We start from the raw sequence: 27,855 nt of genomic DNA on the forward strand, positions 1-27,855 counted from the left end.
CATTGGTATGTTCTAACATACCAATGGAATAAAGTTATAAATAAGAAAGACAGTTTCATTCATTTTATCCTTTACACATGAATTCTTGGATGAAATTTACACTACATGAATGCCAATTAATGTGGTTTTAATCAATTAATTTAAATTCTTCTACAGTGTGTACCAAAAAAACAGAAGTAATAAATTTCCTGCAAGTGCACTGAAATGTAATTTAAATAGCAATGTCATTGATGATTTCTGTTGTGATGCCACTCAGCGCCACTAATTTTTGAATCAGTAGTCCTGTCTTGGTCAGGCTGTTGACTTTCTTTAATATAGGAAGTACAGGGAAATGTGAGAATTCAACTTTAACACAAATCAGTCATCAATTTCATCACACTTGTTCTATTCGATAATTATTGTCATCGGCTACCTGAGAAAATCTCCATTTACACTTTCTCAATGGTGAAAATGACGCATTCCTGTGATCTGCTGACCTCTTAGCCGAGCAAAATCGTTATGTTGGGACACGATGGTGTCAGTTCTGACAAGACACTAAAGAGGTGCCAACCCTATGGTCACACAGTAGTCCTGTCTTGGTTGGTCAACTGTTGACTTTCTTTAATATAAGAAGTACTGTACAGGAGTTGACCATCTGTCTCTCTAATCTGTGGCCAGTTTTTGTCAAGTAGCTTGTTCATCAACTGGTGCAATTATGAATTTGAAATTCTGTTTATGAACTGATTTGTTTGAAATCAGTTCATGAGGTTTGACTAGATTAACCACATTATGTATAATTGCGTTGAATGTTTTCAAGTTTGATCATTCTAAAGTTAATATTTACTCTGTTTAAATTATACCAATTGTTGTATTGGCATTATAAACAAAAATATTATTGTTTTGGTTTAAAGCCAATGATTATTTTTTCTTTCTTACATACTTTATAGATTTTAGAATATTTTCTTACTATAATTGTCATTCTTTTCATAAGTGTACAGTATTTATCCAACTTATTTTAATATCAAAATCCTAATGATATAATGATAATTTTAATGCTTGGATTTCTTCCTTGGAAATATGCAATAAGTTAATAAAAACTTATTTTATTTTACATATGTTTAATTAAATAATAATTTATAGTACTGTAATTTTGTGCTGTTAACCCATAGATTATTTGTTTAAAAAGCAGTTTGAAAGAAAATGAAGGTTATATGCCATTTTTAAAATTGCAATTATAAATGCATTAAATAGCCTTTTTGTCTGTTACTAAGATCAGTTTTAGAAAATATAAAAATATTTTGTGTTTTCTAAGGGTACTGCAGACATATTCTTCTGCAATTGCAATTTTTTTCCTCTTTCTTTTGAAACCCCAAAGTCATGTATACTTATATCTTGTTGTTAGTTCTCTCTCATGCAGTTTTTTTACGTTCCATCCATGCTTTAATTGATATTATTAGACATTCTTGTTTGAATATATATCTTAAAAGCTGATAAATTTCTTTTGATTATCTCTATATAATATCATTTTAGAGAACTTTGGTAGTTAACCTATGATATGGCATCATCATAATAAGCTATAAATTCTGCTCTTTTCATTGCTAAAAACAATTATATACATTTAAAAGAATAGGCTAATATAATTGCACAATTTTAATTTTATTCATTTTCTAAACTTTTAGAAATTAGTTTTATGTTAATTAAACTGATATATTTTTGTGTAACACTTTCTAAACAGTAATTGAGACATTCTGTTGGATAGACTGAAGGTAGGAATACATTGGATGTTTCCTGCTTAAAAATATTTATAGCAGAAAACACATTTCTGTCACTCTTCAGTATCCTTTTCCTGAACAACGATACATTTAGACAGTTAAATAAAATAATGGCATCTATAAATGTAAAGTTATAAAATAAATATGATTATTTGCTTAGTTATAGCAATGATTCTTATAATTTTTGAGTTTTATAGTACAATTTAGAATGTTTTCTTACATCAAAAAATATTTATAAATTGGTTGTGTTGCATAGTGTCCTCTTTTCTGCCACATTATTTGAATAATATAATGATCCTGGTGATGTTTGAATGATATTTGCAAATGATTGTTCTAATTGGCTTATGCTGCATGCAGAAACAGAGATGATGAGTAGTGTTGAACTCTGTTTTTAGCTCTTTTTTGGTAATAAATAATTTTCTTTTTTTCTGTTATTGGGCTGAAGTTGAAATATTGTAGACCTATAAATTCCCACTGTCATCCATCCATTTGTCTGTCTTTCCTTAATCTCAAGAATGGAGTTAGATATATATGAACTACCAATGCAAACTGGAAATTGTGTAATTTGAATTAAAAAATTTTTTTATCAAAGAAGTTCGATACATGACTGGCATGACTCAATTGCTAAAGTAAAAGTATGATGTACAGGGGCAAAACACTGCTAATTTGAAAGTGGAGAGCATATATTTTAAAATAAATAAATTAAAAATATGATTAAAAATTGTAGCCCAGCATTGTGACAATGTCATAATAAAATAATTGTTTGTTTAATTTATTAAAGTTCATTTTCTGTTCAGAAAACATCTTTGTCTCTCTGCTTTGACTATTTTATTATATGAGGTGTGTCTTTGCTTTAAACAAGTTGATTTCCAAGGGATAAAATATTTTTGATTGGATGATGATGATATTCTGTCATTTGTATCTTGGCCACACAAGGGTTAGATTTCCTCTCAGTATTCCCATTTTTTATTTATTTCTTCTTTTTTTAATAATTGCATTTATGATGTAATGAAATAGAGAAACAAGACTTTATTAATGTTTAAACTGCTCTCAATGAATCAGTTATAAGTTATCCAGTGCAATTATGCAAAGGTATTTTTCATGTTCTAACAAGTTTCTTTAAGGTGTATCCTGTTGGATTATCTGCAAGAAATTACATTATTTATTTCAATAATATATGAATGAAGTCAGTCTTAGAATAATTTTTTAAAATGTATAACCAAATTTAGATGGCATTTATTTCATTTAAAACTTGTGGTAAATAAGGAAGAATGGAATAAAATAGTTTTTGAAACATTTTTATCCTGTTTAAATATTTTCAATTCGTAATTTTAAATACTATGAAAAATACAAACATCATTATCTATACAAAAGCAATAATAATCAATGTTAAAAATTTCAGATAATAAGCAGACAGATTTCTAAGTTTAAAATTTTAATATTGCATTATATTCAGGCTAATATATTACATACAGTGTATTTTATTTATAAAATTAATCATTACAGTTGGTTGCTTTACTGGTAATGGGATATTATCCTAATGTCTGCTATCATAAAGAGAAAAGGAAAGTTCTTACTACAGAAGGAAAAGCAGCTTTAATTCATAAATCGTCAGTGAATTGCACAAATCTTCCCAGTTCTTTTCCTAGTCCATTTTTTGTTTTTGGAGAAAAGGTAAGATTATTTTTTGTTGAGAAAAATTTATAAAATTATTTTATCCGTGTACGTACTTTTATTTTTAACTTCACTAGCTGTAAAATTATATGCAGGGTTCCTATGCACCTGGAAAGTCAGGAAAAATTGGGTATTTTCATTGGTGTTCAGAAAAAGTCAGGGAATTTTCCTCCTTGGTTTCTTTTTGCTGACAATATACTTGACTAAGTGTAACTGTCTACAGGCAGCAAGAAGTAATGTGGTGCAACACAAACTTATGAAAAGGGGTGCTGAATATTTTCAAGACAAAATTCCCCAAAAATTTACAAAATACAAAAAATGATAAATAATTTTAATTTAAATGGTATTATTTATCATTTTTCAAGTTTATTAATATTTTATAAAGTTCAGGAAACTTATTATGGGATAAATTTAATAAATAATGGCTTTTTTCAAAATCATGTAGATTTGTGGTTGTGGATTAATAATAGAATAAACTACTTAATTTAATAAAACATTTTATTTTTAGTTTTAATAATTTGGCAATTATAAAAAATATGTAATTGTTAATTAGAAAAATAAATAATTAAAAAGTTGGAGAAGCATTAGCATAAGTGCATAGTAAATTAAATGCTGTTTTGTTTTGTCAGTACGTCATAATGTAATGGATGCGAGGGTCAGGGAAATTCGTAGAAATTAAAACAAAAATTTAAGTAGGAATTCTGTATACGTATAATAATTCTGTGTAAATAATAATGCTAAAAGTACTTTTTGATTAGATAGTTAGTGAATGAATGCAAAAGTTCTCTTACTATTAACATCATTTCCAATGTAATTTGATTTTTAACTTGAGTTGTAAACATTAAAAATCAATGTTATTGTAAAACTTGGTATATTATTTTAAAATTTTTTAATATATTTTTATATAAATTTAAATTTACTTTGACATTAAATTTTAATTAAACCTATATATTTTATATTCTAGATTCGTACCAGAGCGGTTTCTTGTAAACAAATGACTATGGTGACACCTCTTCATCTTCTATTGTTTGGTTGTAATAGGATAGAATTGGTAAATGGAGTTGTTCAATTAGATAGATGGTATGAAATATTCTTATTCATTTTTTAATCTAATGTTAAAGATGATAAATTAATATGAATTAACATAAGTTTTAGATACTTAAAATGAGAAAATGTAAATAAATTCTGTCTGTCTTCTGATAGTAAAATATAATCACATTAAAAAATAAAAACATAAAAAATATTGATAAATATATTTTATTATATTTTCATTATTACAATCTACTTAAATAATGGTGTAATTAATAGAAACAGTTGTTCTGCAACTGTCAAAACTTAATAACCATATACACTGTATTCCATGTGGCTCTGATAGGTCTGTCATAATCAAAAAATTATCTTTTATTTTCCAAAATACTGAAGGAATAAGAGTAAGTCCTGTCTAATATCTATTAAAATCTAATCAGTTCAGAAAAATTATAAAAACTGAATAAATAAATTTTTACAAAAATTAAACAAAAATTATAAATCATATTTTCTGTATTGCATTGAAAATAGATCACCAGTTTTGACTGTCTTGCAACCAGAAGCAGAACAGTTAATCTGCTATTCTAATGAACTGGTTTGGTTTTTTGGTCAACTGGGTGGCTGACCAGTTAAGGTGGCAGCTTACTGCTGTTGGGGGTCCTAGGATTGGATCTGGATGGGTTGAAAAAATTCCAGGAATTTTTTTGGGGTGGTCTGTCTGGGTATATTGGATTCTGTCCCTTGCCACCTGGCTACCCAATTGTGGACCAGACCATCCATAATGGGCTTGCTAAAAAAAAAAGATATGGTTTAGTACAGTTCATTTAAATATCAATTTAGTTTAATTACACAAACAGTGAAGCAAGTATATTTGATGAAAACTTGGTCTCATTATTCACTGTTTTTGTGTGGCACAAGTGAGTAAAGAATGTTGGTTGAGTAATGTGAAGATCATAGATTCATGTTGCAGACATGAAATTTTTTTAATTAAGACAAAATTTCACTCATTAATATATCAGTTCATTTTTAAAAAACAAGTAAAACTACAGACTATATTTTCATCCTAATGACAAACATAGTTAATTCATTCTATTATTTGGTTTGATCTCTGGCTACAAGAGATCATCTGTTCCGTTGAGATGTGTATATTTTCAGTTACGTGTATTACATCATTGATATAGAAGCGCGTGGTATCTCTCCACCACTTCGGTTTTGGTTTTCATTAGTTTAATCTTATTTTAACTTTAAAAATACTATATTTTTTAATATCTTAAGTACAATAAAAAATTATTAATTAATAATAAAACAATTTTACTATTTTTTCTCATTATATGATTTCATTACATTCCGCAATGAAAATTGCAGAATCAAAAAAGGAAGTAAAAACTGATTTTTGCATTAATGCATTTATTGTTTTTTGAATATTTTGCGTGCGAAAATTACTTGGATATTATTTTTCTAAAAATATCGTGGAAATAAGGTAGGTTGATACAGAAACTATTTATTGCACATGTACTGTATATGACCTTCAAAAAACTAAAATAAATTTTATCAAACGATGAGATCAGCTGATTAATTGTATCATGTACAATATTTTATAGCCCTAAAGAAAATACTGTAGGTCTACAGTAAAATAAATTTCATTTTTCCCCACAGTTAAACTTCACTGCTAATTGCCATTGTGATAAACCATTTTCACTTTCTCTGATAACTTTAACAGTATCTTCTAATGACAGCACTTTGCATTTCTTTCGTTTTTTGGACAATTTCAAACAAACTGAAATGAATTTCCTTTGTTGCTAGACTAATTCATTAACACCTGCACCTAATTTCAAGGGTGGGAAAAGTGCCCGGGGTGGGTTTGAACAAGAGTTTAGACCAGATATATTTGCAAAAGGGGTTGCTTATTACAGTTGTTTTATATTGTTTCTGATCAAAAATCAATGCCAGCGGTTGCGATACACAGATGGTTGTTTAATACAGGTAACTTATACAAAGACTTTATGTATAAACTATTCCGTGCTGGAAATTTTTGCCTGTTTTGACAGATGCTTGTTGAATGCAGGTGGTTGCCTAAGCAGTTTTTACTGTATATCTTGATATATAAATTTCTATTACCGAGGGTTATTGTGAACCGAGGGGGTTAGAGCGGAGAGCTTCTCCCCACTTATCGGCTTCGTTGTCAGGGATGGCGTGGTAATTGAGTGGGAGGGGTAGTGAAGTCGTGATGAGGTGTCGATCGTACTCAAAGATGAGACATTAGATTTAAGAATAACATATTTAATATAAAACAAACAATATAAGTACATGTGAGTACATCTTATATTTCAACAAAAAAAAGTAATGATAATGTAAATTGTAAAGTAATGATGATGATAATATATCCACGTCACGACAATATCGGATGACCGATGTCCATCTTTCCTGTCGTGGGACCACCGAAGGTCCTTGACCCAATATTTTCTAAGTCCTATCAAAAAAAAAAAAAAAAAAAAAATAGCGACTATTTCCTAAGTTCTAACCTAAAAAGGTAGCGAACATTTTCTAAGTCCCGGGTATAATGAAAGAGAGGGAAGCAAAAATATTCTAAGTCTTTACCTCATTTGGAGCGGCGATCAGAAGCTGCAAAGTATCCAGAGGCAGAGAAGGCTTGAAGAGTCCGATCCTTGGTTTCGTGCCTCGACGATCGCCCAGAGGTGTGAGAGCGATCCCTTTTATACCCATTCCCCGTGGGAAATATCTGGGATTTCGTTGACGTAATTGTCTTTGCAGCGAGTGTTGTTTACTTGAATTTGACAGTTCTCCAGATTTATTACCATCTCCCTGTCATGGGTGACGACGTTATAGAGACATCTTTTGACCAATTAGTATTAAATTCGTCATCACCTGGGGAGATGACTGGCCATCCTCAGAAACGTGATATAATTTCTCATCGTATGGTCTACCCAGAGTAAACAAAAAGGTCACCTACAAGGTTACTCCCTACAGTAACATGGTTAATTACTTGCACACTGCAGATACTTTAAGCTCGGGCGAACTTGCTAACTCCTGGGAAGAGGGGAGTTCTTCCGCGGTCGCCTTGGATGCTTCCGTCTGCACAGGATGTCACCTTTCTAAGTGACGCAGTACCAGGCCTGGGGTCACAAGGTCAGTTTCCCGGGCAAAGGGGTGAAAATGGGAGAATTAAGGGAAATAATGACAAAAGAAAAATTCTATATGACTTCTATTACTGTAAGTTCTCATAAGTGTGTCTGATTTCTCACATATATATATACAGGGTGAGTCAAAATTATGTGAACAATCTTAATTTTTAATTAAACATTATTAATGAAACATCTTAATTTTGTTTTGTTTTCTATTTTGATTGGTCACGATGGACTGTTGTTATGGCCTCCCCAATCTCCGGTGTTCTGGCACTAAATTGTACCGTTGAACGTTGGTTTGAGTGCATTAATTGTGCTGGTGGTCAGATTGAGACTCTGTATAATGCAAACTTTGAGTAAATGCTTTCTCTCAAATAGTGTTTACATAATTTTGACTCACCCAAGATTGTTCACATAATTTTGACTTACCCTGTGTACACAACATTCATAGAACCACTGAAAGCTATTTGAAAATTCTTTCTATAATCTTCAATTCCCATGTCACGTATTAGTTTAGTTTGAAGGTCTTTGAAATCATCATACTGTTTACCTTTCATGTGCATCTTGAGTTGTGGAAAGAAGAAAAATGCACATGGCACAAGATCTGGCAGATATTATGAGTGAACAAGCATGAGGACTTGTTTTCAAAGCTAAAAGCTGCTGCACAATTCCAACTGAATGGACTGCACATTGTCATAGAGAAGGGGAAAAAATCTTTGCTTTCCATTTTTCAGCACACCAAGGTAGAAGCAAGAAGTCACAGTTGTGCCTGCTGAGAGCAGATCACAAATCTTTTCAATGTTCATATCTGCCAAACTTGTTGTCAGACGATCTTCCCTTGCATCATCATCAAGCAATTGCCTCTTTATTGAAATAATCCTTTGCACTCACACAAACACCTTTGAACAAGCTAAACAATCATCTCTATACAGAATTTTCATGGTATTGTAGCTGTTTACAATTACTTTTCTTTGTTCCATCACTAATTTTTTGACAAACAAAAAAGACAAAAATAACTTTTACAAGTACAGTATATAGAAAGAACTGACAACAGAATTCTGAAAACTTTCTTGTCTAAACATGAAAGTTTTAACTAAAAGATTAGACAGTAATCAGATACATAACGTTACTTGTCTCTTTGATAAACAAATCAGTCCCAGAACTTTCCAGACAGACAATGTATATAAAAAGGAATTTTCTGCAATTTTGTGTTGCTTATGTAATTTATGTAAATACCTCATATGCAAAAGGATAATGTGCATTTACATAGAAAACATGTTGGGAAACACTGGTAAGTGCATGTAGTGTTTCCTAGTTCAAATCCTTGACTGTGTGTCACAATTGATCCATGAACCTACTGCTTGGTGGCACTTTAAACACTTGTTGTAGTCAGATATGTGCCGCGTGCAGTAATAGTTATGTTCATTGCAACACAGCAGTGTTGTTGGCCATACTGGTAGTGTATGTGTAGGAGAATGGTGCAGAGACACCATTTGGATGATTTTATGCGTAGATGAATTGTTGGATGACTGGAGAGTGGTCAGACCCAAATGGAAGTGTCATCTTAAGGGTCTGGCAAATATTCCAGCAGGGTGAAAATGTCACTTGGAGGTGTGGTGGAGGTCTTCCAAGGTGTACCACTAGCCAAGAGGACCATTACTTACTAACAGCCAGACACAATAGACACAGCACCACTTCGGATCTCACTAGAGATCTTGCAGCTGCTACAGGGACCAACATTTCAAGGTTTACAGACGGTTAGCTGAGGAACACCTGTAAGCCAGAAGACCAGCAAGATATGTTTCGTTAAATCAAGTGCAAAGAAGAGCTCATTTGAATTGTTCCAGGGGACATCACACATGGACCCAGGAGCAATGGAGTCATATCTTGTTTACAGATGAATCCAGGTTTAGTCTCAGCAGTGATTCATGACGTGTCTTCATCTGGAGAGAACCTGGGACACGGTTCCATCCAGAGAACATTACTGAACTGGACTAGTACAGAGGTGGAGGAGTCATAGTGTGGGATGGCATTATCCTGGAGTCTCATACTCCCTTGCATGTCTTCCCATGGGGTTCGATCACAGGTACGGTGTATTGGGATGCCATCCTGGACCAATATGTTCATCTCTTTCTAGGTGCAGCGGGCGGGCATTGAGTTCATTCTGATAAATGATAATGCTTGTCCCCATCAAGCAGGCGTAGTGGATGAGTACCTCGAAACAAAAGATATCAGACGATTTGATTGGCCCAGTCGCTCGCCAGACTTGAACCCAACAGAGCATGCATGGGACATGCTTGGCGGGTAGATTGCATGTTGTCAAATGGCTCCAAGGTCCATTCCTGAGCTCACGGAAGCACTGGTCCAAGAATGGAAAGCCATACCCCAGTCACTTCTTGATAACCTCATTCTCAGCATGCATTTGCATTGTGATGCATGTCTTGCAAGTACAGGGTGATCACACACACTATTTCTGGACTAACACATGGGTACATTTTCTGATTTCACACAATTCTCAATTGTCGTCCATGTTGCCCACTCTGTACCTTTTCTCACACTGTTTGCAGTTTGATACCATTTGCAATGCAACCTACAATCCATATATGGGAAATTCTCCTTGTTTTTCCTGTCATAAATATCTTACACCACATTATCCTTAAGTTTTGCACATCAGTGTATATGAATTTTGAGTGTATTATTCATCATTTGAGATATGCAAATTTAGAATAGGACAATAAACGTAGACTGAATATTACAATATAGTTCTAGCTTTATAAATTATTTTATCAAAATGCAATTTTTTCATAATGAGAAAATTATTCCTGTGATTTAGAACTGGTTTCATTGATGCTGCTTTATAACCAATAATATAAGGTTTACTTTATTGGAAATAAGTAATGGAAAAATGATATAAGTAACAACTAACTGCAAAATGAAAGTTATTATTAACATGCCCAATCTAATATTTATCAAGACACTGTAAATGGGTAATGAGTTATGGCATTGCTTAAAGTTTGGCTTCTATTAAGTTTTTATTTAAAATAACAATTGGTCTTGAAAATAAATGATTTTAAAAGTAAGTAAATTTTTTTAAAATCATATATATTCAATATAAATCTATATTTTAAGGATTAACTTGAAGATGGCACCAGCTGTAGCTGCCAAGATTGTAGCATTGCAACCAGCTGTTGAAACAGCAGTGATGAATGTAGCTAGTGATCCAGAAATTTTAGCAGACATTCCTGCAGAAATAGGCCAACTAATAGATATTGTGAAGAAATTATGTAATTTGAATGCTGCACAATTTGGAAAATGTAACTCAGATTCTACTGATGATAAAATGTAAGTTGTAATTTTAAAATTCAAATGATTGATTTTGATTAATTAAAATTGAGCTTTTTTGTAAAAATATAAATTGCTTAGTGTAATTACTGTTATTATAAAACAAACATTTTGTGTTTTTATATTTATAAATTTGTAGTTTGAAACATCACTTTTGTAACTTGAATATTTAATACTATTAACAATTTAAATTCAAAATCCCCAAAAATATTTCAAATTAATTCCAAATAAAACAAATCAGAGATTTTTTATACAGAATTAAACAAAGAATAAAGATAATTTGTTTTTTAAAATATTAAATTTAAGATATTAAAAAATTATTATTGTGTTTTTTTAGGCCCATGCCCTCAGGACCTCCAAGAAAACAACCTCGATTGAGTTCCACAAGAGGTGGAGGCAGTTTCAATACTGGAAGAGGAAGAGGAGGAGGAGGAGGCTATGGAGGAGGTTTTCGCAATAATTTTGGAGGAAATCAAAATTTTTCTTCTGGTGGAGGAAACAAATTTCAAGGTGGTGGTGGTGGTGGTGGATACAACAAAAGATTTGGAAGTGGAAATAACTCTAGAGGATTTAATAGAAGTAGTGGTTATCGAGGGTGGAGTAGTATGGGTGGTGGTGGAAATTACCGTTCAAATTTTGGTGGCAATGATAGAGGATTCAGTGGAGGTGGAAATGACAGAGGATTTGGTGGTGGAAATGGAGGAGGTTTTGGCGGTGGAAATGGAGGCGGTTTTGGTGGAGGTGGAAATGACCGAGGATTTGGAGGTGGAAATGACAGAGGATTTAGTGGTGGCAACAGTGATAGGGGATTTGGAGGTGGCTATGGATCTAGAGGCGGAGGTGGAGGAAGTGGATATGGAAGTGGAGGGTACGGAGGTGGCGGTGGGGGAGGAGGAGGAGGAGGATATGGAGGTTATGGATCTGATGGAGACAGAGGTTTTCAGGGTGGTTTTAACAGAGGTGCTGGTGGAGGAAGGGGTGGTGGTTTTTCTAATAGAGGTGGATTTGGAGGAGGTAATTATCAAAGTAGTTACAGTGGAGGTGGAAATTTTGGAAAGGGTGGGGACTTTTAAGAGAATTATTGATATTCTGAGCATTTATGTACATTGTAGTATTTTCACATGTGTTAAGTCTTGTGAGATTCATTCATTTCGTAGTATTTTGTAAAATAATTCATTTTAAACTAAATAAAATTGTAAAACTAATTATTTTTATATTATTTAAACTTACTTTATAAAAATTTCATCTCCAATATTTTCTTAGACAAAGCAAAAACAGAAATTCCCTTTCTATAGTCAAGACTTTTCAAACTGTATCAGATAAATAAATGAAATTTTCTGTGATTATTATTGCATTATCATTGATAATTTGGTATTATTAGATCAAATGATATCAAAGGGAGAATGAAATCTGGAGTAAGACAAAACTTAACCTACTTGTATATAGAAATAACAATTAAATTAGAAAATAATTTATTTATATATGATTAATTGATGTATTTAGCATAAATTTAAAAATGAGCTTGTCTCTGGAGTAAATCCTATTTTACCTTCATATCAACGTTTTTAAGTTATTGTACAGTACAGTTTGTAATATATACCATATTTAATACTACCTGAATGAAATTTAATATGTATTAAAAGGAAGAAATCGAAGAATGAACAAAAACACAGCCAGCTAAAAATGCTTTCCATTCATCTAAATGACATTATTTTGATTCACATTTAAATCTAATGCATATTTTACACATCATTAAAGGTGGAAACATTGGAAGAAGAAAAGATTCAAACAACAAAATAATAATTTACAGTTTTCTTCTACAAACTTCTCAATAAATTGAGTGCTTCTAGTTGTTTTGTTTTTGTTTTTTTTTTTTTACAGTTAATATTCTACAGTAAATGAACAGTGATATATTGAATATTAAAATTCTGTTGTCATTTATTAATTGAATCAGAAAANTAAAATTATTTTATCCGTGTACGTACTTTTATTTTTAACTTCACTAGCTGTAAAATTATATGCAGGGTTCCTATGCACCTGGAAAGTCAGGAAAAATTGGGTATTTTCATTGGTGTTCAGAAAAAGTCAGGGAATTTTCCTCCTTGGTTTCTTTTTGCTGACAATATACTTGACTAAGTGTAACTGTCTACAGGCAGCAAGAAGTAATGTGGTGCAACACAAACTTATGAAAAGGGGTGCTGAATATTTTCAAGACAAAATTCCCCAAAAATTTACAAAATACAAAAAATGATAAATAATTTTAATTTAAATGGTATTATTTATCATTTTTCAAGTTTATTAATATTTTATAAAGTTCAGGAAACTTATTATGGGATAAATTTAATAAATAATGGCTTTTTTCAAAATCATGTAGATTTGTGGTTGTGGATTAATAATAGAATAAACTACTTAATTTAATAAAACATTTTATTTTTAGTTTTAATAATTTGGCAATTATAAAAAATATGTAATTGTTAATTAGAAAAATAAATAATTAAAAAGTTGGAGAAGCATTAGCATAAGTGCATAGTAAATTAAATGCTGTTTTGTTTTGTCAGTACGTCATAATGTAATGGATGCGAGGGTCAGGGAAATTCGTAGAAATTAAAACAAAAATTTAAGTAGGAATTCTGTATACGTATAATAATTCTGTGTAAATAATAATGCTAAAAGTACTTTTTGATTAGATGGTTAGTGAATGAATGCAAAAGTTCTCTTACTATTAACATCATTTCCAATGTAATTTGATTTTTAACTTGAGTTGTAAACATTAAAAATCAATGTTATTGTAAAACTTGGTATATTATTTTAAAATTTTTTAATATATTTTTATATAAATTTAAATTTACTTTGACATTAAATTTTAATTAAACCTATATATTTTATATTCTAGATTCGTACCAGAGCGGTTTCTTGTAAACAAATGACTATGGTGACACCTCTTCATCTTCTATTGTTTGGTTGTAATAGGATAGAATTGGTAAATGGAGTTGTTCAATTAGATAGATGGTATGAAATATTCTTATTCATTTTTTAATCTAATGTTAAAGATGATAAATTAATATGAATTAACATAAGTTTTAGATACTTAAAATGAGAAAATGTAAATAAATTCTGTCTGTCTTCTGATAGTAAAATATAATCACATTAAAAAATAAAAACATAAAAAATATTGATAAATATATTTTATTATATTTTCATTATTACAATCTACTTAAATAATGGTGTAATTAATAGAAACAGTTGTTCTGCAACTGTCAAAACTTAATAACCATATACACTGTATTCCATGTGGCTCTGATAGGTCTGTCATAATCAAAAAATTATCTTTTATTTTCCAAAATACTGAAGGAATAAGAGTAAGTCCTGTCTAATATCTATTAAAATCTAATCAGTTCAGAAAAATTATAAAAACTGAATAAATAAATTTTTACAAAAATTAAACAAAAATTATAAATCATATTTTCTGTATTGCATTGAAAATAGATCACCAGTTTTGACTGTCTTGCAACCAGAAGCAGAACAGTTAATCTGCTATTCTAATGAACTGGTTTGGTTTTTTGGTCAACTGGGTGGCTGACCAGTTAAGGTGGCAGCTTACTGCTGTTGGGGGTCCTAGGATTGGATCTGGATGGGTTGAAAAAATTCCAGGAATTTTTTTGGGGTGGTCTGTCTGGGTATATTGGATTCTGTCCCTTGCCACCTGGCTACCCAATTGTGGACCAGACCATCCATAATGGGCTTGCTAAAAAAAAAAGATATGGTTTAGTACAGTTCATTTAAATATCAATTTAGTTTAATTACACAAACAGTGAAGCAAGTATATTTGATGAAAACTTGGTCTCATTATTCACTGTTTTTGTGTGGCACAAGTGAGTAAAGAATGTTGGTTGAGTAATGTGAAGATCATAGATTCATGTTGCAGACATGAAATTTTTTTAATTAAGACAAAATTTCACTCATTAATATATCAGTTCATTTTTAAAAAACAAGTAAAACTACAGACTATATTTTCATCCTAATGACAAACATAGTTAATTCATTCTATTATTTGGTTTGATCTCTGGCTACAAGAGATCATCTGTTCCGTTGAGATGTGTATATTTTCAGTTACGTGTATTACATCATTGATATAGAAGCGCGTGGTATCTCTCCACCACTTCGGTTTTGGTTTTCATTAGTTTAATCTTATTTTAACTTTAAAAATACTATATTTTTTAATATCTTAAGTACAATAAAAAATTATTAATTAATAATAAAACAATTTTACTATTTTTTCTCATTATATGATTTCATTACATTCCGCAATGAAAATTGCAGAATCAAAAAAGGAAGTAAAAACTGATTTTTGCATTAATGCATTTATTGTTTTTTGAATATTTTGCGTGCGAAAATTACTTGGATATTATTTTTCTAAAAATATCGTGGAAATAAGGTAGGTTGATACAGAAACTATTTATTGCACATGTACTGTATATGACCTTCAAAAAACTAAAATAAATTTTATCAAACGATGAGATCAGCTGATTAATTGTATCATGTACAATATTTTATAGCCCTAAAGAAAATACTGTAGGTCTACAGTAAAATAAATTTCATTTTTCCCCACAGTTAAACTTCACTGCTAATTGCCATTGTGATAAACCATTTTCACTTTCTCTGATAACTTTAACAGTATCTTCTAATGACAGCACTTTGCATTTCTTTCGTTTTTTGGACAATTTCAAACAAACTGAAATGAATTTCCTTTGTTGCTAGACTAATTCATTAACACCTGCACCTAATTTCAAGGGTGGGAAAAGTGCCCGGGGTGGGTTTGAACAAGAGTTTAGACCAGATATATTTGCAAAAGGGGTTGCTTATTACAGTTGTTTTATATTGTTTCTGATCAAAAATCAATGCCAGCGGTTGCGATACACAGATGGTTGTTTAATACAGGTAACTTATACAAAGACTTTATGTATAAACTATTCCGTGCTGGAAATTTTTGCCTGTTTTGACAGATGCTTGTTGAATGCAGGTGGTTGCCTAAGCAGTTTTTACTGTATATCTTGATATATAAATTTCTATTACCGAGGGTTATTGTGAACCGAGGGGGTTAGAGCGGAGAGCTTCTCCCCACTTATCGGCTTCATTGTCAGGGATGGCGTGGTAATTGAGTGGGAGGGGTAGTGAAGTCGTGATGAGGTGTCGATCGTACTCAAAGATGAGACATTAGATTTAAGAATAACATATTTAATATAAAACAAACAATATAAGTACATGTGAGTACATCTTATATTTCAACAAAAGAAAGTAATGATAATGTAAATTGTAAAGTAATGATGATGATAATATATCCACGTCACGACAATATCGGATGACCGATGTCCATCTTTCCTGTCGTGGGACCACCGAAGGTCCTTGACCCAATATTTTCTAAGTCCTATCAAAAAAAAAAAAAAAAAAAAAAAAAAAAAAAAAAAAAAAAAAAAAAAAAAAAAAAAAAAAAAAAAAAAAAAAAAAAAAAAAAAAAAAAAAAAAAAAAAAAAAAAAAAAAAAAAAAAAAAAAAAAAAAAAAAAAAAAAAAAAAAAAAAAAAAAAAAAAAAAAAAAAAAAAAAAAAAAAAAAAAAAAAAAAAAAAAAAAAAAAAAAAAAAAAAAAAAAAAAAAAAAAAAAAAAAAAAAAAAAAAAAAAAAAAAAAAAAAAAAAAAAAAAAAAAAAAAAAAAAAAAAAAAAAAAAAAAAAAAAAAAAAAAAAAAAAAAAAAAAAAAAAAAAAAAAAAAAAAAAAAAAAAAAAAAAAAAAAAAAAAAAAAAAAAAAAAAAAAAAAAAAAAAAAAAAAAAAAAAAAAAAAAAAAAAAAAAAAAAAAAAAAAAAAAAAAAAAAAAAAAAAAAAAAAAAAAAAAAAAAAAAAAAAAAAAAAAAAAAAAAAAAAAAAAAAAAAAAAAAAAAAAAAAAAAAAAAAAAAAAAAAAAAAAAAAAAAAAAAAAAAAAAAAAAAAAAAAAAAAAAAAAAAAAAAAAAAAAAAAAAAAAAAAAAAAAAAAAAAAAAAAAAAAAAAAAAAAAAAAAAAAAAAAAAAAAAAAAAAAAAAAAAAAAAAAAAAAAAAAAAAAAAAAAAAAAAAAAAAAAAAAAAAAAAAAAAAAAAAAAAAAAAAAAAAAAAAAAAAAAAAAAAAAAAAAAAAAAAAAAAAAAAAAAAAAAAAAAAAAAAAAAAAAAAAAAAAAAAAAAAAAAAAAAAAAAAAAAAAAAAAAAAAAAAAAAAAAAAAAAAAAAAAAAAAAAAAAAAAAAAAAAAAAAAAAAAAAAAAAAAAAAAAAAAAAAAAAAAAAAAAAAAAAAAAAAAAAAAAAAAAAAAAAAAAAAAAAAAAAAAAAAAAAAAAAAAAAAAAAAAAAAAAAAAAAAAAAAAAAAAAAAAAAAAAAAAAAAAAAAAAAAAAAAAAAAAAAAAAAAAAAAAAAAAAAAAAAAAAAAAAAAAAAAAAAAAAAAAAAAAAAAAAAAAAAAAAAAAAAAAAAAAAAAAAAAAAAAAAAAAAAAAAAAAAAAAAAAAAAAAAAAAAAAAAAAAAAAAAAAAAAAAAAAAAAAAAAAAAAAAAAAAAAAAAAAAAAAAAAAAAAAAAAAAAAAAAAAAAAAAAAAAAAAAAAAAAAAAAAAAAAAAAAAAAAAAAAAAAAAAAAAAAAAAAAAAAAAAAAAAAAAAAAAAAAAAAAAAAAAAAAAAAAAAAAAAAAAAAAAAAAAAAAAAAAAAAAAAAAAAAAAAAAAAAAAAAAAAAAAAAAAAAAAAAAAAAAAAAAAAAAAAAAAAAAAAAAAAAAAAAAAAAAAAAAAAAAAAAAAAAAAAAAAAAAAAAAAAAAAAAAAAAAAAAAAAAAAAAAAAAAAAAAAAAAAAAAAAAAAAAAAAAAAAAAAAAAAAAAAAAAAAAAAAAAAAAAAAAAAAAAAAAAAAAAAAAAAAAAAAAAAAAAAAAAAAAAAAAAAAAAAAAAAAAAAAAAAAAAAAAAAAAAAAAAAAAAAAAAAAAAAAAAAAAAAAAAAAAAAAAAAAAAAAAAAAAAAAAAAAAAAAAAAAAAAAAAAAAAAAAAAAAAAAAAAAAAAAAAAAAAAAAAAAAAAAAAAAAAAAAAAAAAAAAAAAAAAAAAAAAAAAAAAAAAAAAAAAAAAAAAAAAAAAAAAAAAAAAAAAAAAAAAAAAAAAAAAAAAAAAAAAAAAAAAAAAAAAAAAAAAAAAAAAAAAAAAAAAAAAAAAAAAAAAAAAAAAAAAAAAAAAAAAAAAAAAAAAAAAAAAAAAAAAAAAAAAAAAAAAAAAAAAAAAAAAAAAAAAAAAAAAAAAAAAAAAAAAAAAAAAAAAAAAAAAAAAAAAAAAAAAAAAAAAAAAAAAAAAAAAAAAAAAAAAAAAAAAAAAAAAAAAAAAAAAAAAAAAAAAAAAAAAAAAAAAAAAAAAAAAAAAAAAAAAAAAAAAAAAAAAAAAAAAAAAAAAAAAAAAAAAAAAAAAAAAAAAAAAAAAAAAAAAAAAAAAAAAAAAAAAAAAAAAAAAAAAAAAAAAAAAAAAAAAAAAAAAAAAAAAAAAAAAAAAAAAAAAAAAAAAAAAAAAAAAAAAAAAAAAAAAAAAAAAAAAAAAAAAAAAAAAAAAAAAAAAAAAAAAAAAAAAAAAAAAAAAAAAAAAAAAAAAAAAAAAAAAAAAAAAAAAAAAAAAAAAAAAAAAAAAAAAAAAAAAAAAAAAAAAAAAAAAAAAAAAAAAAAAAAAAAAAAAAAAAAAAAAAAAAAAAAAAAAAAAAAAAAAAAAAAAAAAAAAAAAAAAAAAAAAAAAAAAAAAAAAAAAAAAAAAAAAAAAAAAAAAAAAAAAAAAAAAAAAAAAAAAAAAAAAAAAAAAAAAAAAAAAAAAAAAAAAAAAAAAAAAAAAAAAAAAAAAAAAAAAAAAAAAAAAAAAAAAAAAAAAAAAAAAAAAAAAAAAAAAAAAAAAAAAAAAAAAAAAAAAAAAAAAAAAAAAAAAAAAAAAAAAAAAAAAAAAAAAAAAAAAAAAAAAAAAAAAAAAAAAAAAAAAAAAAAAAAAAAAAAAAAAAAAAAAAAAAAAAAAAAAAAAAAAAAAAAAAAAAAAAAAAAAAAAAAAAAAAAAAAAAAAAAAAAAAAAAAAAAAAAAAAAAAAAAAAAAAAAAAAAAAAAAAAAAAAAAAAAAAAAAAAAAAAAAAAAAAAAAAAAAAAAAAAAAAAAAAAAAAAAAAAAAAAAAAAAAAAAAAAAAAAAAAAAAAAAAAAAAAAAAAAAAAAAAAAAAAAAAAAAAAAAAAAAAAAAAAAAAAAAAAAAAAAAAAAAAAAAAAAAAAAAAAAAAAAAAAAAAAAAAAAAAAAAAAAAAAAAAAAAAAAAAAAAAAAAAAAAAAAAAAAAAAAAAAAAAAAAAAAAAAAAAAAAAAAAAAAAAAAAAAAAAAAAAAAAAAAAAAAAAAAAAAAAAAAAAAAAAAAAAAAAAAAAAAAAAAAAAAAAAAAAAAAAAAAAAAAAAAAAAAAAAAAAAAAAAAAAAAAAAAAAAAAAAAAAAAAAAAAAAAAAAAAAAAAAAAAAAAAAAAAAAAAAAAAAAAAAAAAAAAAAAAAAAAAAAAAAAAAAAAAAAAAAAAAAAAAAAAAAAAAAAAAAAAAAAAAAAAAAAAAAAAAAAAAAAAAAAAAAAAAAAAAAAAAAAAAAAAAAAAAAAAAAAAAAAAAAAAAAAAAAAAAAAAAAAAAAAAAAAAAAAAAAAAAAAAAAAAAAAAAAAAAAAAAAAAAAAAAAAAAAAAAAAAAAAAAAAAAAAAAAAAAAAAAAAAAAAAAAAAAAAAAAAAAAAAAAAAAAAAAAAAAAAAAAAAAAAAAAAAAAAAAAAAAAAAAAAAAAAAAAAAAAAAAAAAAAAAAAAAAAAAAAAAAAAAAAAAAAAAAAAAAAAAAAAAAAAAAAAAAAAAAAAAAAAAAAAAAAAAAAAAAAAAAAAAAAAAAAAAAAAAAAAAAAAAAAAAAAAAAAAAAAAAAAAAAAAAAAAAAAAAAAAAAAAAAAAAAAAAAAAAAAAAAAAAAAAAAAAAAAAAAAAAAAAAAAAAAAAAAAAAAAAAAAAAAAAAAAAAAAAAAAAAAAAAAAAAAAAAAAAAAAAAAAAAAAAAAAAAAAAAAAAAAAAAAAAAAAAAAAAAAAAAAAAAAAAAAAAAAAAAAAAAAAAAAAAAAAAAAAAAAAAAAAAAAAAAAAAAAAAAAAAAAAAAAAAAAAAAAAAAAAAAAAAAAAAAAAAAAAAAAAAAAAAAAAAAAAAAAAAAAAAAAAAAAAAAAAAAAAAAAAAAAAAAAAAAAAAAAAAAAAAAAAAAAAAAAAAAAAAAAAAAAAAAAAAAAAAAAAAAAAAAAAAAAAAAAAAAAAAAAAAAAAAAAAAAAAAAAAAAAAAAAAAAAAAAAAAAAAAAAAAAAAAAAAAAAAAAAAAAAAAAAAAAAAAAAAAAAAAAAAAAAAAAAAAAAAAAAAAAAAAAAAAAAAAAAAAAAAAAAAAAAAAAAAAAAAAAAAAAAAAAAAAAAAAAAAAAAAAAAAAAAAAAAAAAAAAAAAAAAAAAAAAAAAAAAAAAAAAAAAAAAAAAAAAAAAAAAAAAAAAAAAAAAAAAAAAAAAAAAAAAAAAAAAAAAAAAAAAAAAAAAAAAAAAAAAAAAAAAAAAAAAAAAAAAAAAAAAAAAAAAAAAAAAAAAAAAAAAAAAAAAAAAAAAAAAAAAAAAAAAAAAAAAAAAAAAAAAAAAAAAAAAAAAAAAAAAAAAAAAAAAAAAAAAAAAAAAAAAAAAAAAAAAAAAAAAAAAAAAAAAAAAAAAAAAAAAAAAAAAAAAAAAAAAAAAAAAAAAAAAAAAAAAAAAAAAAAAAAAAAAAAAAAAAAAAAAAAAAAAAAAAAAAAAAAAAAAAAAAAAAAAAAAAAAAAAAAAAAAAAAAAAAAAAAAAAAAAAAAAAAAAAAAAAAAAAAAAAAAAAAAAAAAAAAAAAAAAAAAAAAAAAAAAAAAAAAAAAAAAAAAAAAAAAAAAAAAAAAAAAAAAAAAAAAAAAAAAAAAAAAAAAAAAAAAAAAAAAAAAAAAAAAAAAAAAAAAAAAAAAAAAAAAAAAAAAAAAAAAAAAAAAAAAAAAAAAAAAAAAAAAAAAAAAAAAAAAAAAAAAAAAAAAAAAAAAAAAAAAAAAAAAAAAAAAAAAAAAAAAAAAAAAAAAAAAAAAAAAAAAAAAAAAAAAAAAAAAAAAAAAAAAAAAAAAAAAAAAAAAAAAAAAAAAAAAAAAAAAAAAAAAAAAAAAAAAAAAAAAAAAAAAAAAAAAAAAAAAAAAAAAAAAAAAAAAAAAAAAAAAAAAAAAAAAAAAAAAAAAAAAAAAAAAAAAAAAAAAAAAAAAAAAAAAAAAAAAAAAAAAAAAAAAAAAAAAAAAAAAAAAAAAAAAAAAAAAAAAAAAAAAAAAAAAAAAAAAAAAAAAAAAAAAAAAAAAAAAAAAAAAAAAAAAAAAAAAAAAAAAAAAAAAAAAAAAAAAAAAAAAAAAAAAAAAAAAAAAAAAAAAAAAAAAAAAAAAAAAAAAAAAAAAAAAAAAAAAAAAAAAAAAAAAAAAAAAAAAAAAAAAAAAAAAAAAAAAAAAAAAAAAAAAAAAAAAAAAAAAAAAAAAAAAAAAAAAAAAAAAAAAAAAAAAAAAAAAAAAAAAAAAAAAAAAAAAAAAAAAAAAAAAAAAAAAAAAAAAAAAAAAAAAAAAAAAAAAAAAAAAAAAAAAAAAAAAAAAAAAAAAAAAAAAAAAAAAAAAAAAAAAAAAAAAAAAAAAAAAAAAAAAAAAAAAAAAAAAAAAAAAAAAAAAAAAAAAAAAAAAAAAAAAAAAAAAAAAAAAAAAAAAAAAAAAAAAAAAAAAAAAAAAAAAAAAAAAAAAAAAAAAAAAAAAAAAAAAAAAAAAAAAAAAAAAAAAAAAAAAAAAAAAAAAAAAAAAAAAAAAAAAAAAAAAAAAAAAAAAAAAAAAAAAAAAAAAAAAAAAAAAAAAAAAAAAAAAAAAAAAAAAAAAAAAAAAAAAAAAAAAAAAAAAAAAAAAAAAAAAAAAAAAAAAAAAAAAAAAAAAAAAAAAAAAAAAAAAAAAAAAAAAAAAAAAAAAAAAAAAAAAAAAAAAAAAAAAAAAAAAAAAAAAAAAAAAAAAAAAAAAAAAAAAAAAAAAAAAAAAAAAAAAAAAAAAAAAAAAAAAAAAAAAAAAAAAAAAAAAAAAAAAAAAAAAAAAAAAAAAAAAAAAAAAAAAAAAAAAAAAAAAAAAAAAAAAAAAAAAAAAAAAAAAAAAAAAAAAAAAAAAAAAAAAAAAAAAAAAAAAAAAAAAAAAAAAAAAAAAAAAAAAAAAAAAAAAAAAAAAAAAAAAAAAAAAAAAAAAAAAAAAAAAAAAAAAAAAAAAAAAAAAAAAAAAAAAAAAAAAAAAAAAAAAAAAAAAAAAAAAAAAAAAAAAAAAAAAAAAAAAAAAAAAAAAAAAAAAAAAAAAAAAAAAAAAAAAAAAAAAAAAAAAAAAAAAAAAAAAAAAAAAAAAAAAAAAAAAAAAAAAAAAAAAAAAAAAAAAAAAAAAAAAAAAAAAAAAAAAAAAAAAAAAAAAAAAAAAAAAAAAAAAAAAAAAAAAAAAAAAAAAAAAAAAAAAAAAAAAAAAAAAAAAAAAAAAAAAAAAAAAAAAAAAAAAAAAAAAAAAAAAAAAAAAAAAAAAAAAAAAAAAAAAAAAAAAAAAAAAAAAAAAAAAAAAAAAAAAAAAAAAAAAAAAAAAAAAAAAAAAAAAAAAAAAAAAAAAAAAAAAAAAAAAAAAAAAAAAAAAAAAAAAAAAAAAAAAAAAAAAAAAAAAAAAAAAAAAAAAAAAAAAAAAAAAAAAAAAAAAAAAAAAAAAAAAAAAAAAAAAAAAAAAAAAAAAAAAAAAAAAAAAAAAAAAAAAAAAAAAAAAAAAAAAAAAAAAAAAAAAAAAAAAAAAAAAAAAAAAAAAAAAAAAAAAAAAAAAAAAAAAAAAAAAAAAAAAAAAAAAAAAAAAAAAAAAAAAAAAAAAAAAAAAAAAAAAAAAAAAAAAAAAAAAAAAAAAAAAAAAAAAAAAAAAAAAAAAAAAAAAAAAAAAAAAAAAAAAAAAAAAAAAAAAAAAAAAAAAAAAAAAAAAAAAAAAAAAAAAAAAAAAAAAAAAAAAAAAAAAAAAAAAAAAAAAAAAAAAAAAAAAAAAAAAAAAAAAAAAAAAAAAAAAAAAAAAAAAAAAAAAAAAAAAAAAAAAAAAAAAAAAAAAAAAAAAAAAAAAAAAAAAAAAAAAAAAAAAAAAAAAAAAAAAAAAAAAAAAAAAAAAAAAAAAAAAAAAAAAAAAAAAAAAAAAAAAAAAAAAAAAAAAAAANATATTTCAGTTTTTTTAGGATTGTATAAATCCTAAAAAACTGAAATATATATGAATATATGAATGAACTTAATGAATAGATATGTTCATTATTTATTAAATCCAATTTTAATTATGATTATTAAATCAAAATTAACTGTATTAACTATCTAACCATCATGTTTAATTAATATTATCCTAAAATTTTTATTAATTTTAACAAATTTCAGAAAATTATTTTTGAATGATAAATAAGTGTTAATTACAGTAAAAATTTATTCAATTCCTCTTACATTTAAAAAAACATTACCTATTCAGATGGTTGTGAAGTCATATTTTGAATTCAGTATTATTTATAGATATTGTTCATATTAAATTTATAAGATTTTGTGATCAATAAATAGTAGAAACAATTTGAGTATAGATTAAAATAAAGAAAAACTAATTCTTTATAACAAATTCTGATTATTATTTTAAAATGTTTGGTTGTCAAAAATTTGTTAATAGTAGGAATCTATATATCTTTGAAATATATTTTTACAATAAATCTTATTTCTTATATTAATTATATAAGTTTTATTCTTTTATGTGTTATGTCAATTTCATTTGTATTTTATGATATATTCTGAATGGAAGAGTTTTAAACCATATTGCTTATTTCTATTATTTTTAAGCTGTATTAGAAATTATATCAATATTTTATTCATTTAAAATGATTTAAGAAAATAATTATCTACCAAGACAACTTTTATCTGTTCTCTGTTCTCTCTAAATATCATTGTTAATTTTCTTTTTTTTTTTTTTATGATCCTTAATTTATTTTAGCTATTTGAATTCTTTTTCTTGATTTAATCTTTTAAAATATGAAAATAGTTTTGAAAACTGTCAATTTGTAAACTTATATATTAGATTTAGACTTCATACCATGTTTCTTTATATGAAGTATTACATTCTTTATTTTAATCTTTCATACCCCTTTATTATTTATTAGTTGCAAAATTCTACAATTTTAGAAAATGTTGAATTTATTTTATTTTATGCTAAGTTAACTATTAATCTGCATAAGCTTAATCTACTATTATAATATCAAATGAAAAGCTAGATTTCTTTATTGAAGTGGTAAGACTAATTAATTTGACAGGAGGAAGGTGTTTATTTTGCCAGCTCTTGTTAACTTTAATAATTATAAATTAATTAATTAATTTCTTTCAATTTTAGAATATTTGTCACATATTTCATTTAGTGATACTACTTAGATAACCACATCAAATCTTCCAGAACATTTTTTGCAGTCATTTCTAGAAAAAAATTGAAATGTCTAAATTCCACATTCACAACCTGATACAAAGTAATTTCAGTTATTGAAATTTTTACATTCATATACAAGTTTCAATATTAAAAAATTATTATTGTGTTTTTTTAGGCCCATGCCCTCAGGACCTCCAAGAAAACAACCTCGATTGAGTTCCACAAGAGGTGGAGGCAGTTTCAATACTGGAAGAGGAAGAGGAGGAGGAGGAGGCTATGGAGGAGGTTTTCGCAATAATTTTGGAGGAAATCAAAATTTTTCTTCTGGTGGAGGAAACAAATTTCAAGGTGGTGGTGGTGGTGGTGGATACAACAAAAGATTTGGAAGTGGAAATAACTCTAGAGGATTTAATAGAAGTAGTGGTTATCGAGGGTGGAGTAGTATGGGTGGTGGTGGAAATTACCGTTCAAATTTTGGTGGCAATGATAGAGGATTCAGTGGAGGTGGAAATGACAGAGGATTTGGTGGTGGAAATGGAGGAGGTTTTGGCGGTGGAAATGGAGGCGGTTTTGGTGGAGGTGGAAATGACCGAGGATTTGGAGGTGGAAATGACAGAGGATTTAGTGGTGGCAACAGTGATAGGGGATTTGGAGGTGGCTATGGATCTAGAGGCGGAGGTGGAGGAAGTGGATATGGAAGTGGAGGGTACGGAGGTGGCGGTGGGGGAGGAGGAGGAGGAGGATATGGAGGTTATGGATCTGATGGAGACAGAGGTTTTCAGGGTGGTTTTAACAGAGGTGCTGGTGGAGGAAGGGGTGGTGGTTTTTCTAATAGAGGTGGATTTGGAGGAGGTAATTATCAAAGTAGTTACAGTGGAGGTGGAAATTTTGGAAAGGGTGGGGACTTTTAAGAGAATTATTGATATTCTGAGCATTTATGTACATTGTAGTATTTTCACATGTGTTAAGTCTTGTGAGATTCATTCATTTCGTAGTATTTTGTAAAATAATTCATTTTAAACTAAATAAAATTGTAAAACTAATTATTTTTATATTATTTAAACTTACTTTATAAAAATTTCATCTCCAATATTTTCTTAGACAAAGCAAAAACAGAAATTCCCTTTCTATAGTCAAGACTTTTCAAACTGTATCAGATAAATAAATGAAATTTTCTGTGATTATTATTGCATTATCATTGATAATTTGGTATTATTAGATCAAATGATATCAAAGGGAGAATGAAATCTGGAGTAAGACAAAACTTAACCTACTTGTATATAGAAATAACAATTAAATTAGAAAATAATTTATTTATATATGATTAATTGATGTATTTAGCATAAATTTAAAAATGAGCTTGTCTCTGGAGTAAATCCTATTTTACCTTCATATCAACGTTTTTAAGTTATTGTACAGTACAGTTTGTAATATATACCATATTTAATACTACCTGAATGAAATTTAATATGTATTAAAAGGAAGAAATCGAAGAATGAACAAAAACACAGCCAGCTAAAAATGCTTTCCATTCATCTAAATGACATTATTTTGATTCACATTTAAATCTAATGCATATTTTACACATCATTAAAGGTGGAAACATTGGAAGAAGAAAAGATTCAAACAACAAAATAATAATTTACAGTTTTCTTCTACAAACTTCTCAATAAATTGAGTGCTTCTAGTTGTTTTGTTTTTGTTTTTTTTTTTTTACAGTTAATATTCTACAGTAAATGAACAGTGATATATTGAATATTAAAATTCTGTTGTCATTTATTAATTGAATCAGAAAAAGTTTTGAGGGTCAATTCTTATTTCCAATAATAAATACGAAATCAATTTATTGTAGTTTAGAAAGAGATTATATTAAAATTTTTATGATGAACTCAGGATATTTTTCCAATTATAAATTAGAAGTTTAGACTATTTACAAAAAATATTACATTTTTGAGTCTATCAATTAATACTTTTCATGCATCATAGAAGTACACCTTTTACATTGGTATTGAAGAAATCACTTCATAAAAAACAAATAACAATAGGTAAACATTTACATCTTTAAAAATGACCAGACGTCATCCTTTCATTTTAGGTTCTGAGCCTTAACATTAAAAAAATAAAGTAAATCTTCTCACCCTACTATCAAGTGTATAAAACTTGATAGTAGGGTGAGAAGATTTACTTTATTTTTTTACGATGAGTTTTACTCAGGGCCATGAGATAGATTTTCTCAGTATGATGCAAGTCTTCAAAATGCAGCCCCTTAAATGTTTTTCTTTAAAATAACCTTCGATTGTGATTTTTTTTTAAACTGCACAGAATGTACGAATAATAATTTTATTTTGAAAATATAAACTACTATAAAATATTGATATCAACTACAACAGTCTACTACAGTTTTATTCTTCTAACTTTAACTTTAGCAAATTCGTTAATTAGGGATGTGTAATTTAGAATTGCAGCCAATGTAGATTCAATAGAAATTAATGATAGATTTTTAAGTTTTGTTTGGTTTATTGAACTTCTTAAGAAGTGTTTTATTAATTTTAATTTGGAAAAACTTCCCACTAGCTACAGAGACAGGGAGTGTTAATAAAATTCTCAGAGCTACAACAGTAGTAGTCGGATACAAAGTAATTAAGTTATTTTGGCACAAATTATTTAAAACATCTAAAGGTTTCATAGAATATTATAGCATTCCGGATATTTCACATAATTGTCATATATTCTTCTTGAAGATCATTTGCATTTATATCTGATTCATTTTCAACTGAAACTATTGAATTTACTGGTTATAGCTGTATATTCGTTTGTGAATGGTTGTCTCCTTAATCCGACTTATTCTTTCGGTAGACTATCTTACGGCATCAGGTTAATGAATTCTTTTATTATATTTTTACATATGCATTTCGAACTGGTTTCATGTTTCCAGTTCCTCTTCAGTGTTCTATAAATTACAATTATAGATATTAAGTTGACAAAATATATATACAGATTAAAAATCAACAAAGTATTTAGATGTTAAGTAACACAACATAAACACATTACTAGTACCTTTAAGGATTTTACATTTCTTTTTATCCTCAGTTGGATTGTTACAATGATACAGTATCTTCATTTATTGCGTTATATTGTCTTTCGTGGTATGAATCGCAGTATGACTTAACAAAGTATGAAACTATTGACTGGAGACTGGTACAATAATTTTCTAGTGTTTTTTCATCTAAATCCTTGAGTTTTAAAATCTCATATAAAAGCTCAACATTTTTGCTATGGGTTTCCAGAAGCGTGAATAGTTCATTCTGAGTATTAAGGGTAATGTCCAGAATATAATTGAAAAACTTTATTTTAAATTTACTCTCTTCTGTTAAGGGTTCATCGACATCTTCTTCATTGTCAAACTGATGT

The 27,855-nt window shown here is 23.0% G+C and overlaps 2 protein-coding genes across 2 annotated transcripts in view; both read left to right on the top strand.

The window, feature by feature from the left end:
* Window positions 1–12,138, top strand: part of LOC111635453 (ATP-dependent RNA helicase A-like) — a 75,003-nt gene extending 62,865 nt beyond the window's left edge. Inside the window, 4 exon segments of the mRNA XM_023380415.1 lie at window positions 3,258–3,425; window positions 4,390–4,505; window positions 10,724–10,936; window positions 11,274–12,138. Coding sequence (XP_023236183.1) covers window positions 3,258–3,425; window positions 4,390–4,505; window positions 10,724–10,936; window positions 11,274–12,009 — 1,233 coding nt within the window. The 3' untranslated portion in view covers window positions 12,010–12,138.
* A 201-nt stretch (window positions 12,139–12,339) lies between these two features.
* On the top strand, window positions 12,340–25,490 carry LOC111635454 (glycine-rich cell wall structural protein 1.0-like). The gene is made up of 3 exons (XM_023380416.1): window positions 12,340–12,351; window positions 13,830–13,945; window positions 24,620–25,490. The coding sequence occupies exons 1-3, from the start codon at window positions 12,340–12,342 to the stop codon at window positions 25,353–25,355; spliced, it is 864 nt and encodes a 287-aa protein (XP_023236184.1). The 3' UTR covers window positions 25,356–25,490.
* The last annotated feature ends 2,365 nt before the right edge of the window (window positions 25,491–27,855 follow it).

This window comes from Centruroides sculpturatus, unplaced genomic scaffold, assembly GCF_000671375.1.
Source record: "Centruroides sculpturatus isolate CEXI.00-Female unplaced genomic scaffold, Cexi_2.0 scaffold368, whole genome shotgun sequence".
Classification (NCBI taxonomy): domain Eukaryota; kingdom Metazoa; phylum Arthropoda; class Arachnida; order Scorpiones; family Buthidae; genus Centruroides; species Centruroides sculpturatus.

Bases quoted from the DNA above. Each gene is read 5' to 3' on its own strand.
- LOC111635454 (XM_023380416.1), top strand. The intron at 13,946-24,619 runs GTATGAAATATT...GTGTTTTTTTAG, and splicing joins GTTGTTCAATTAGATAGATG to GCCCATGCCCTCAGGACCTC.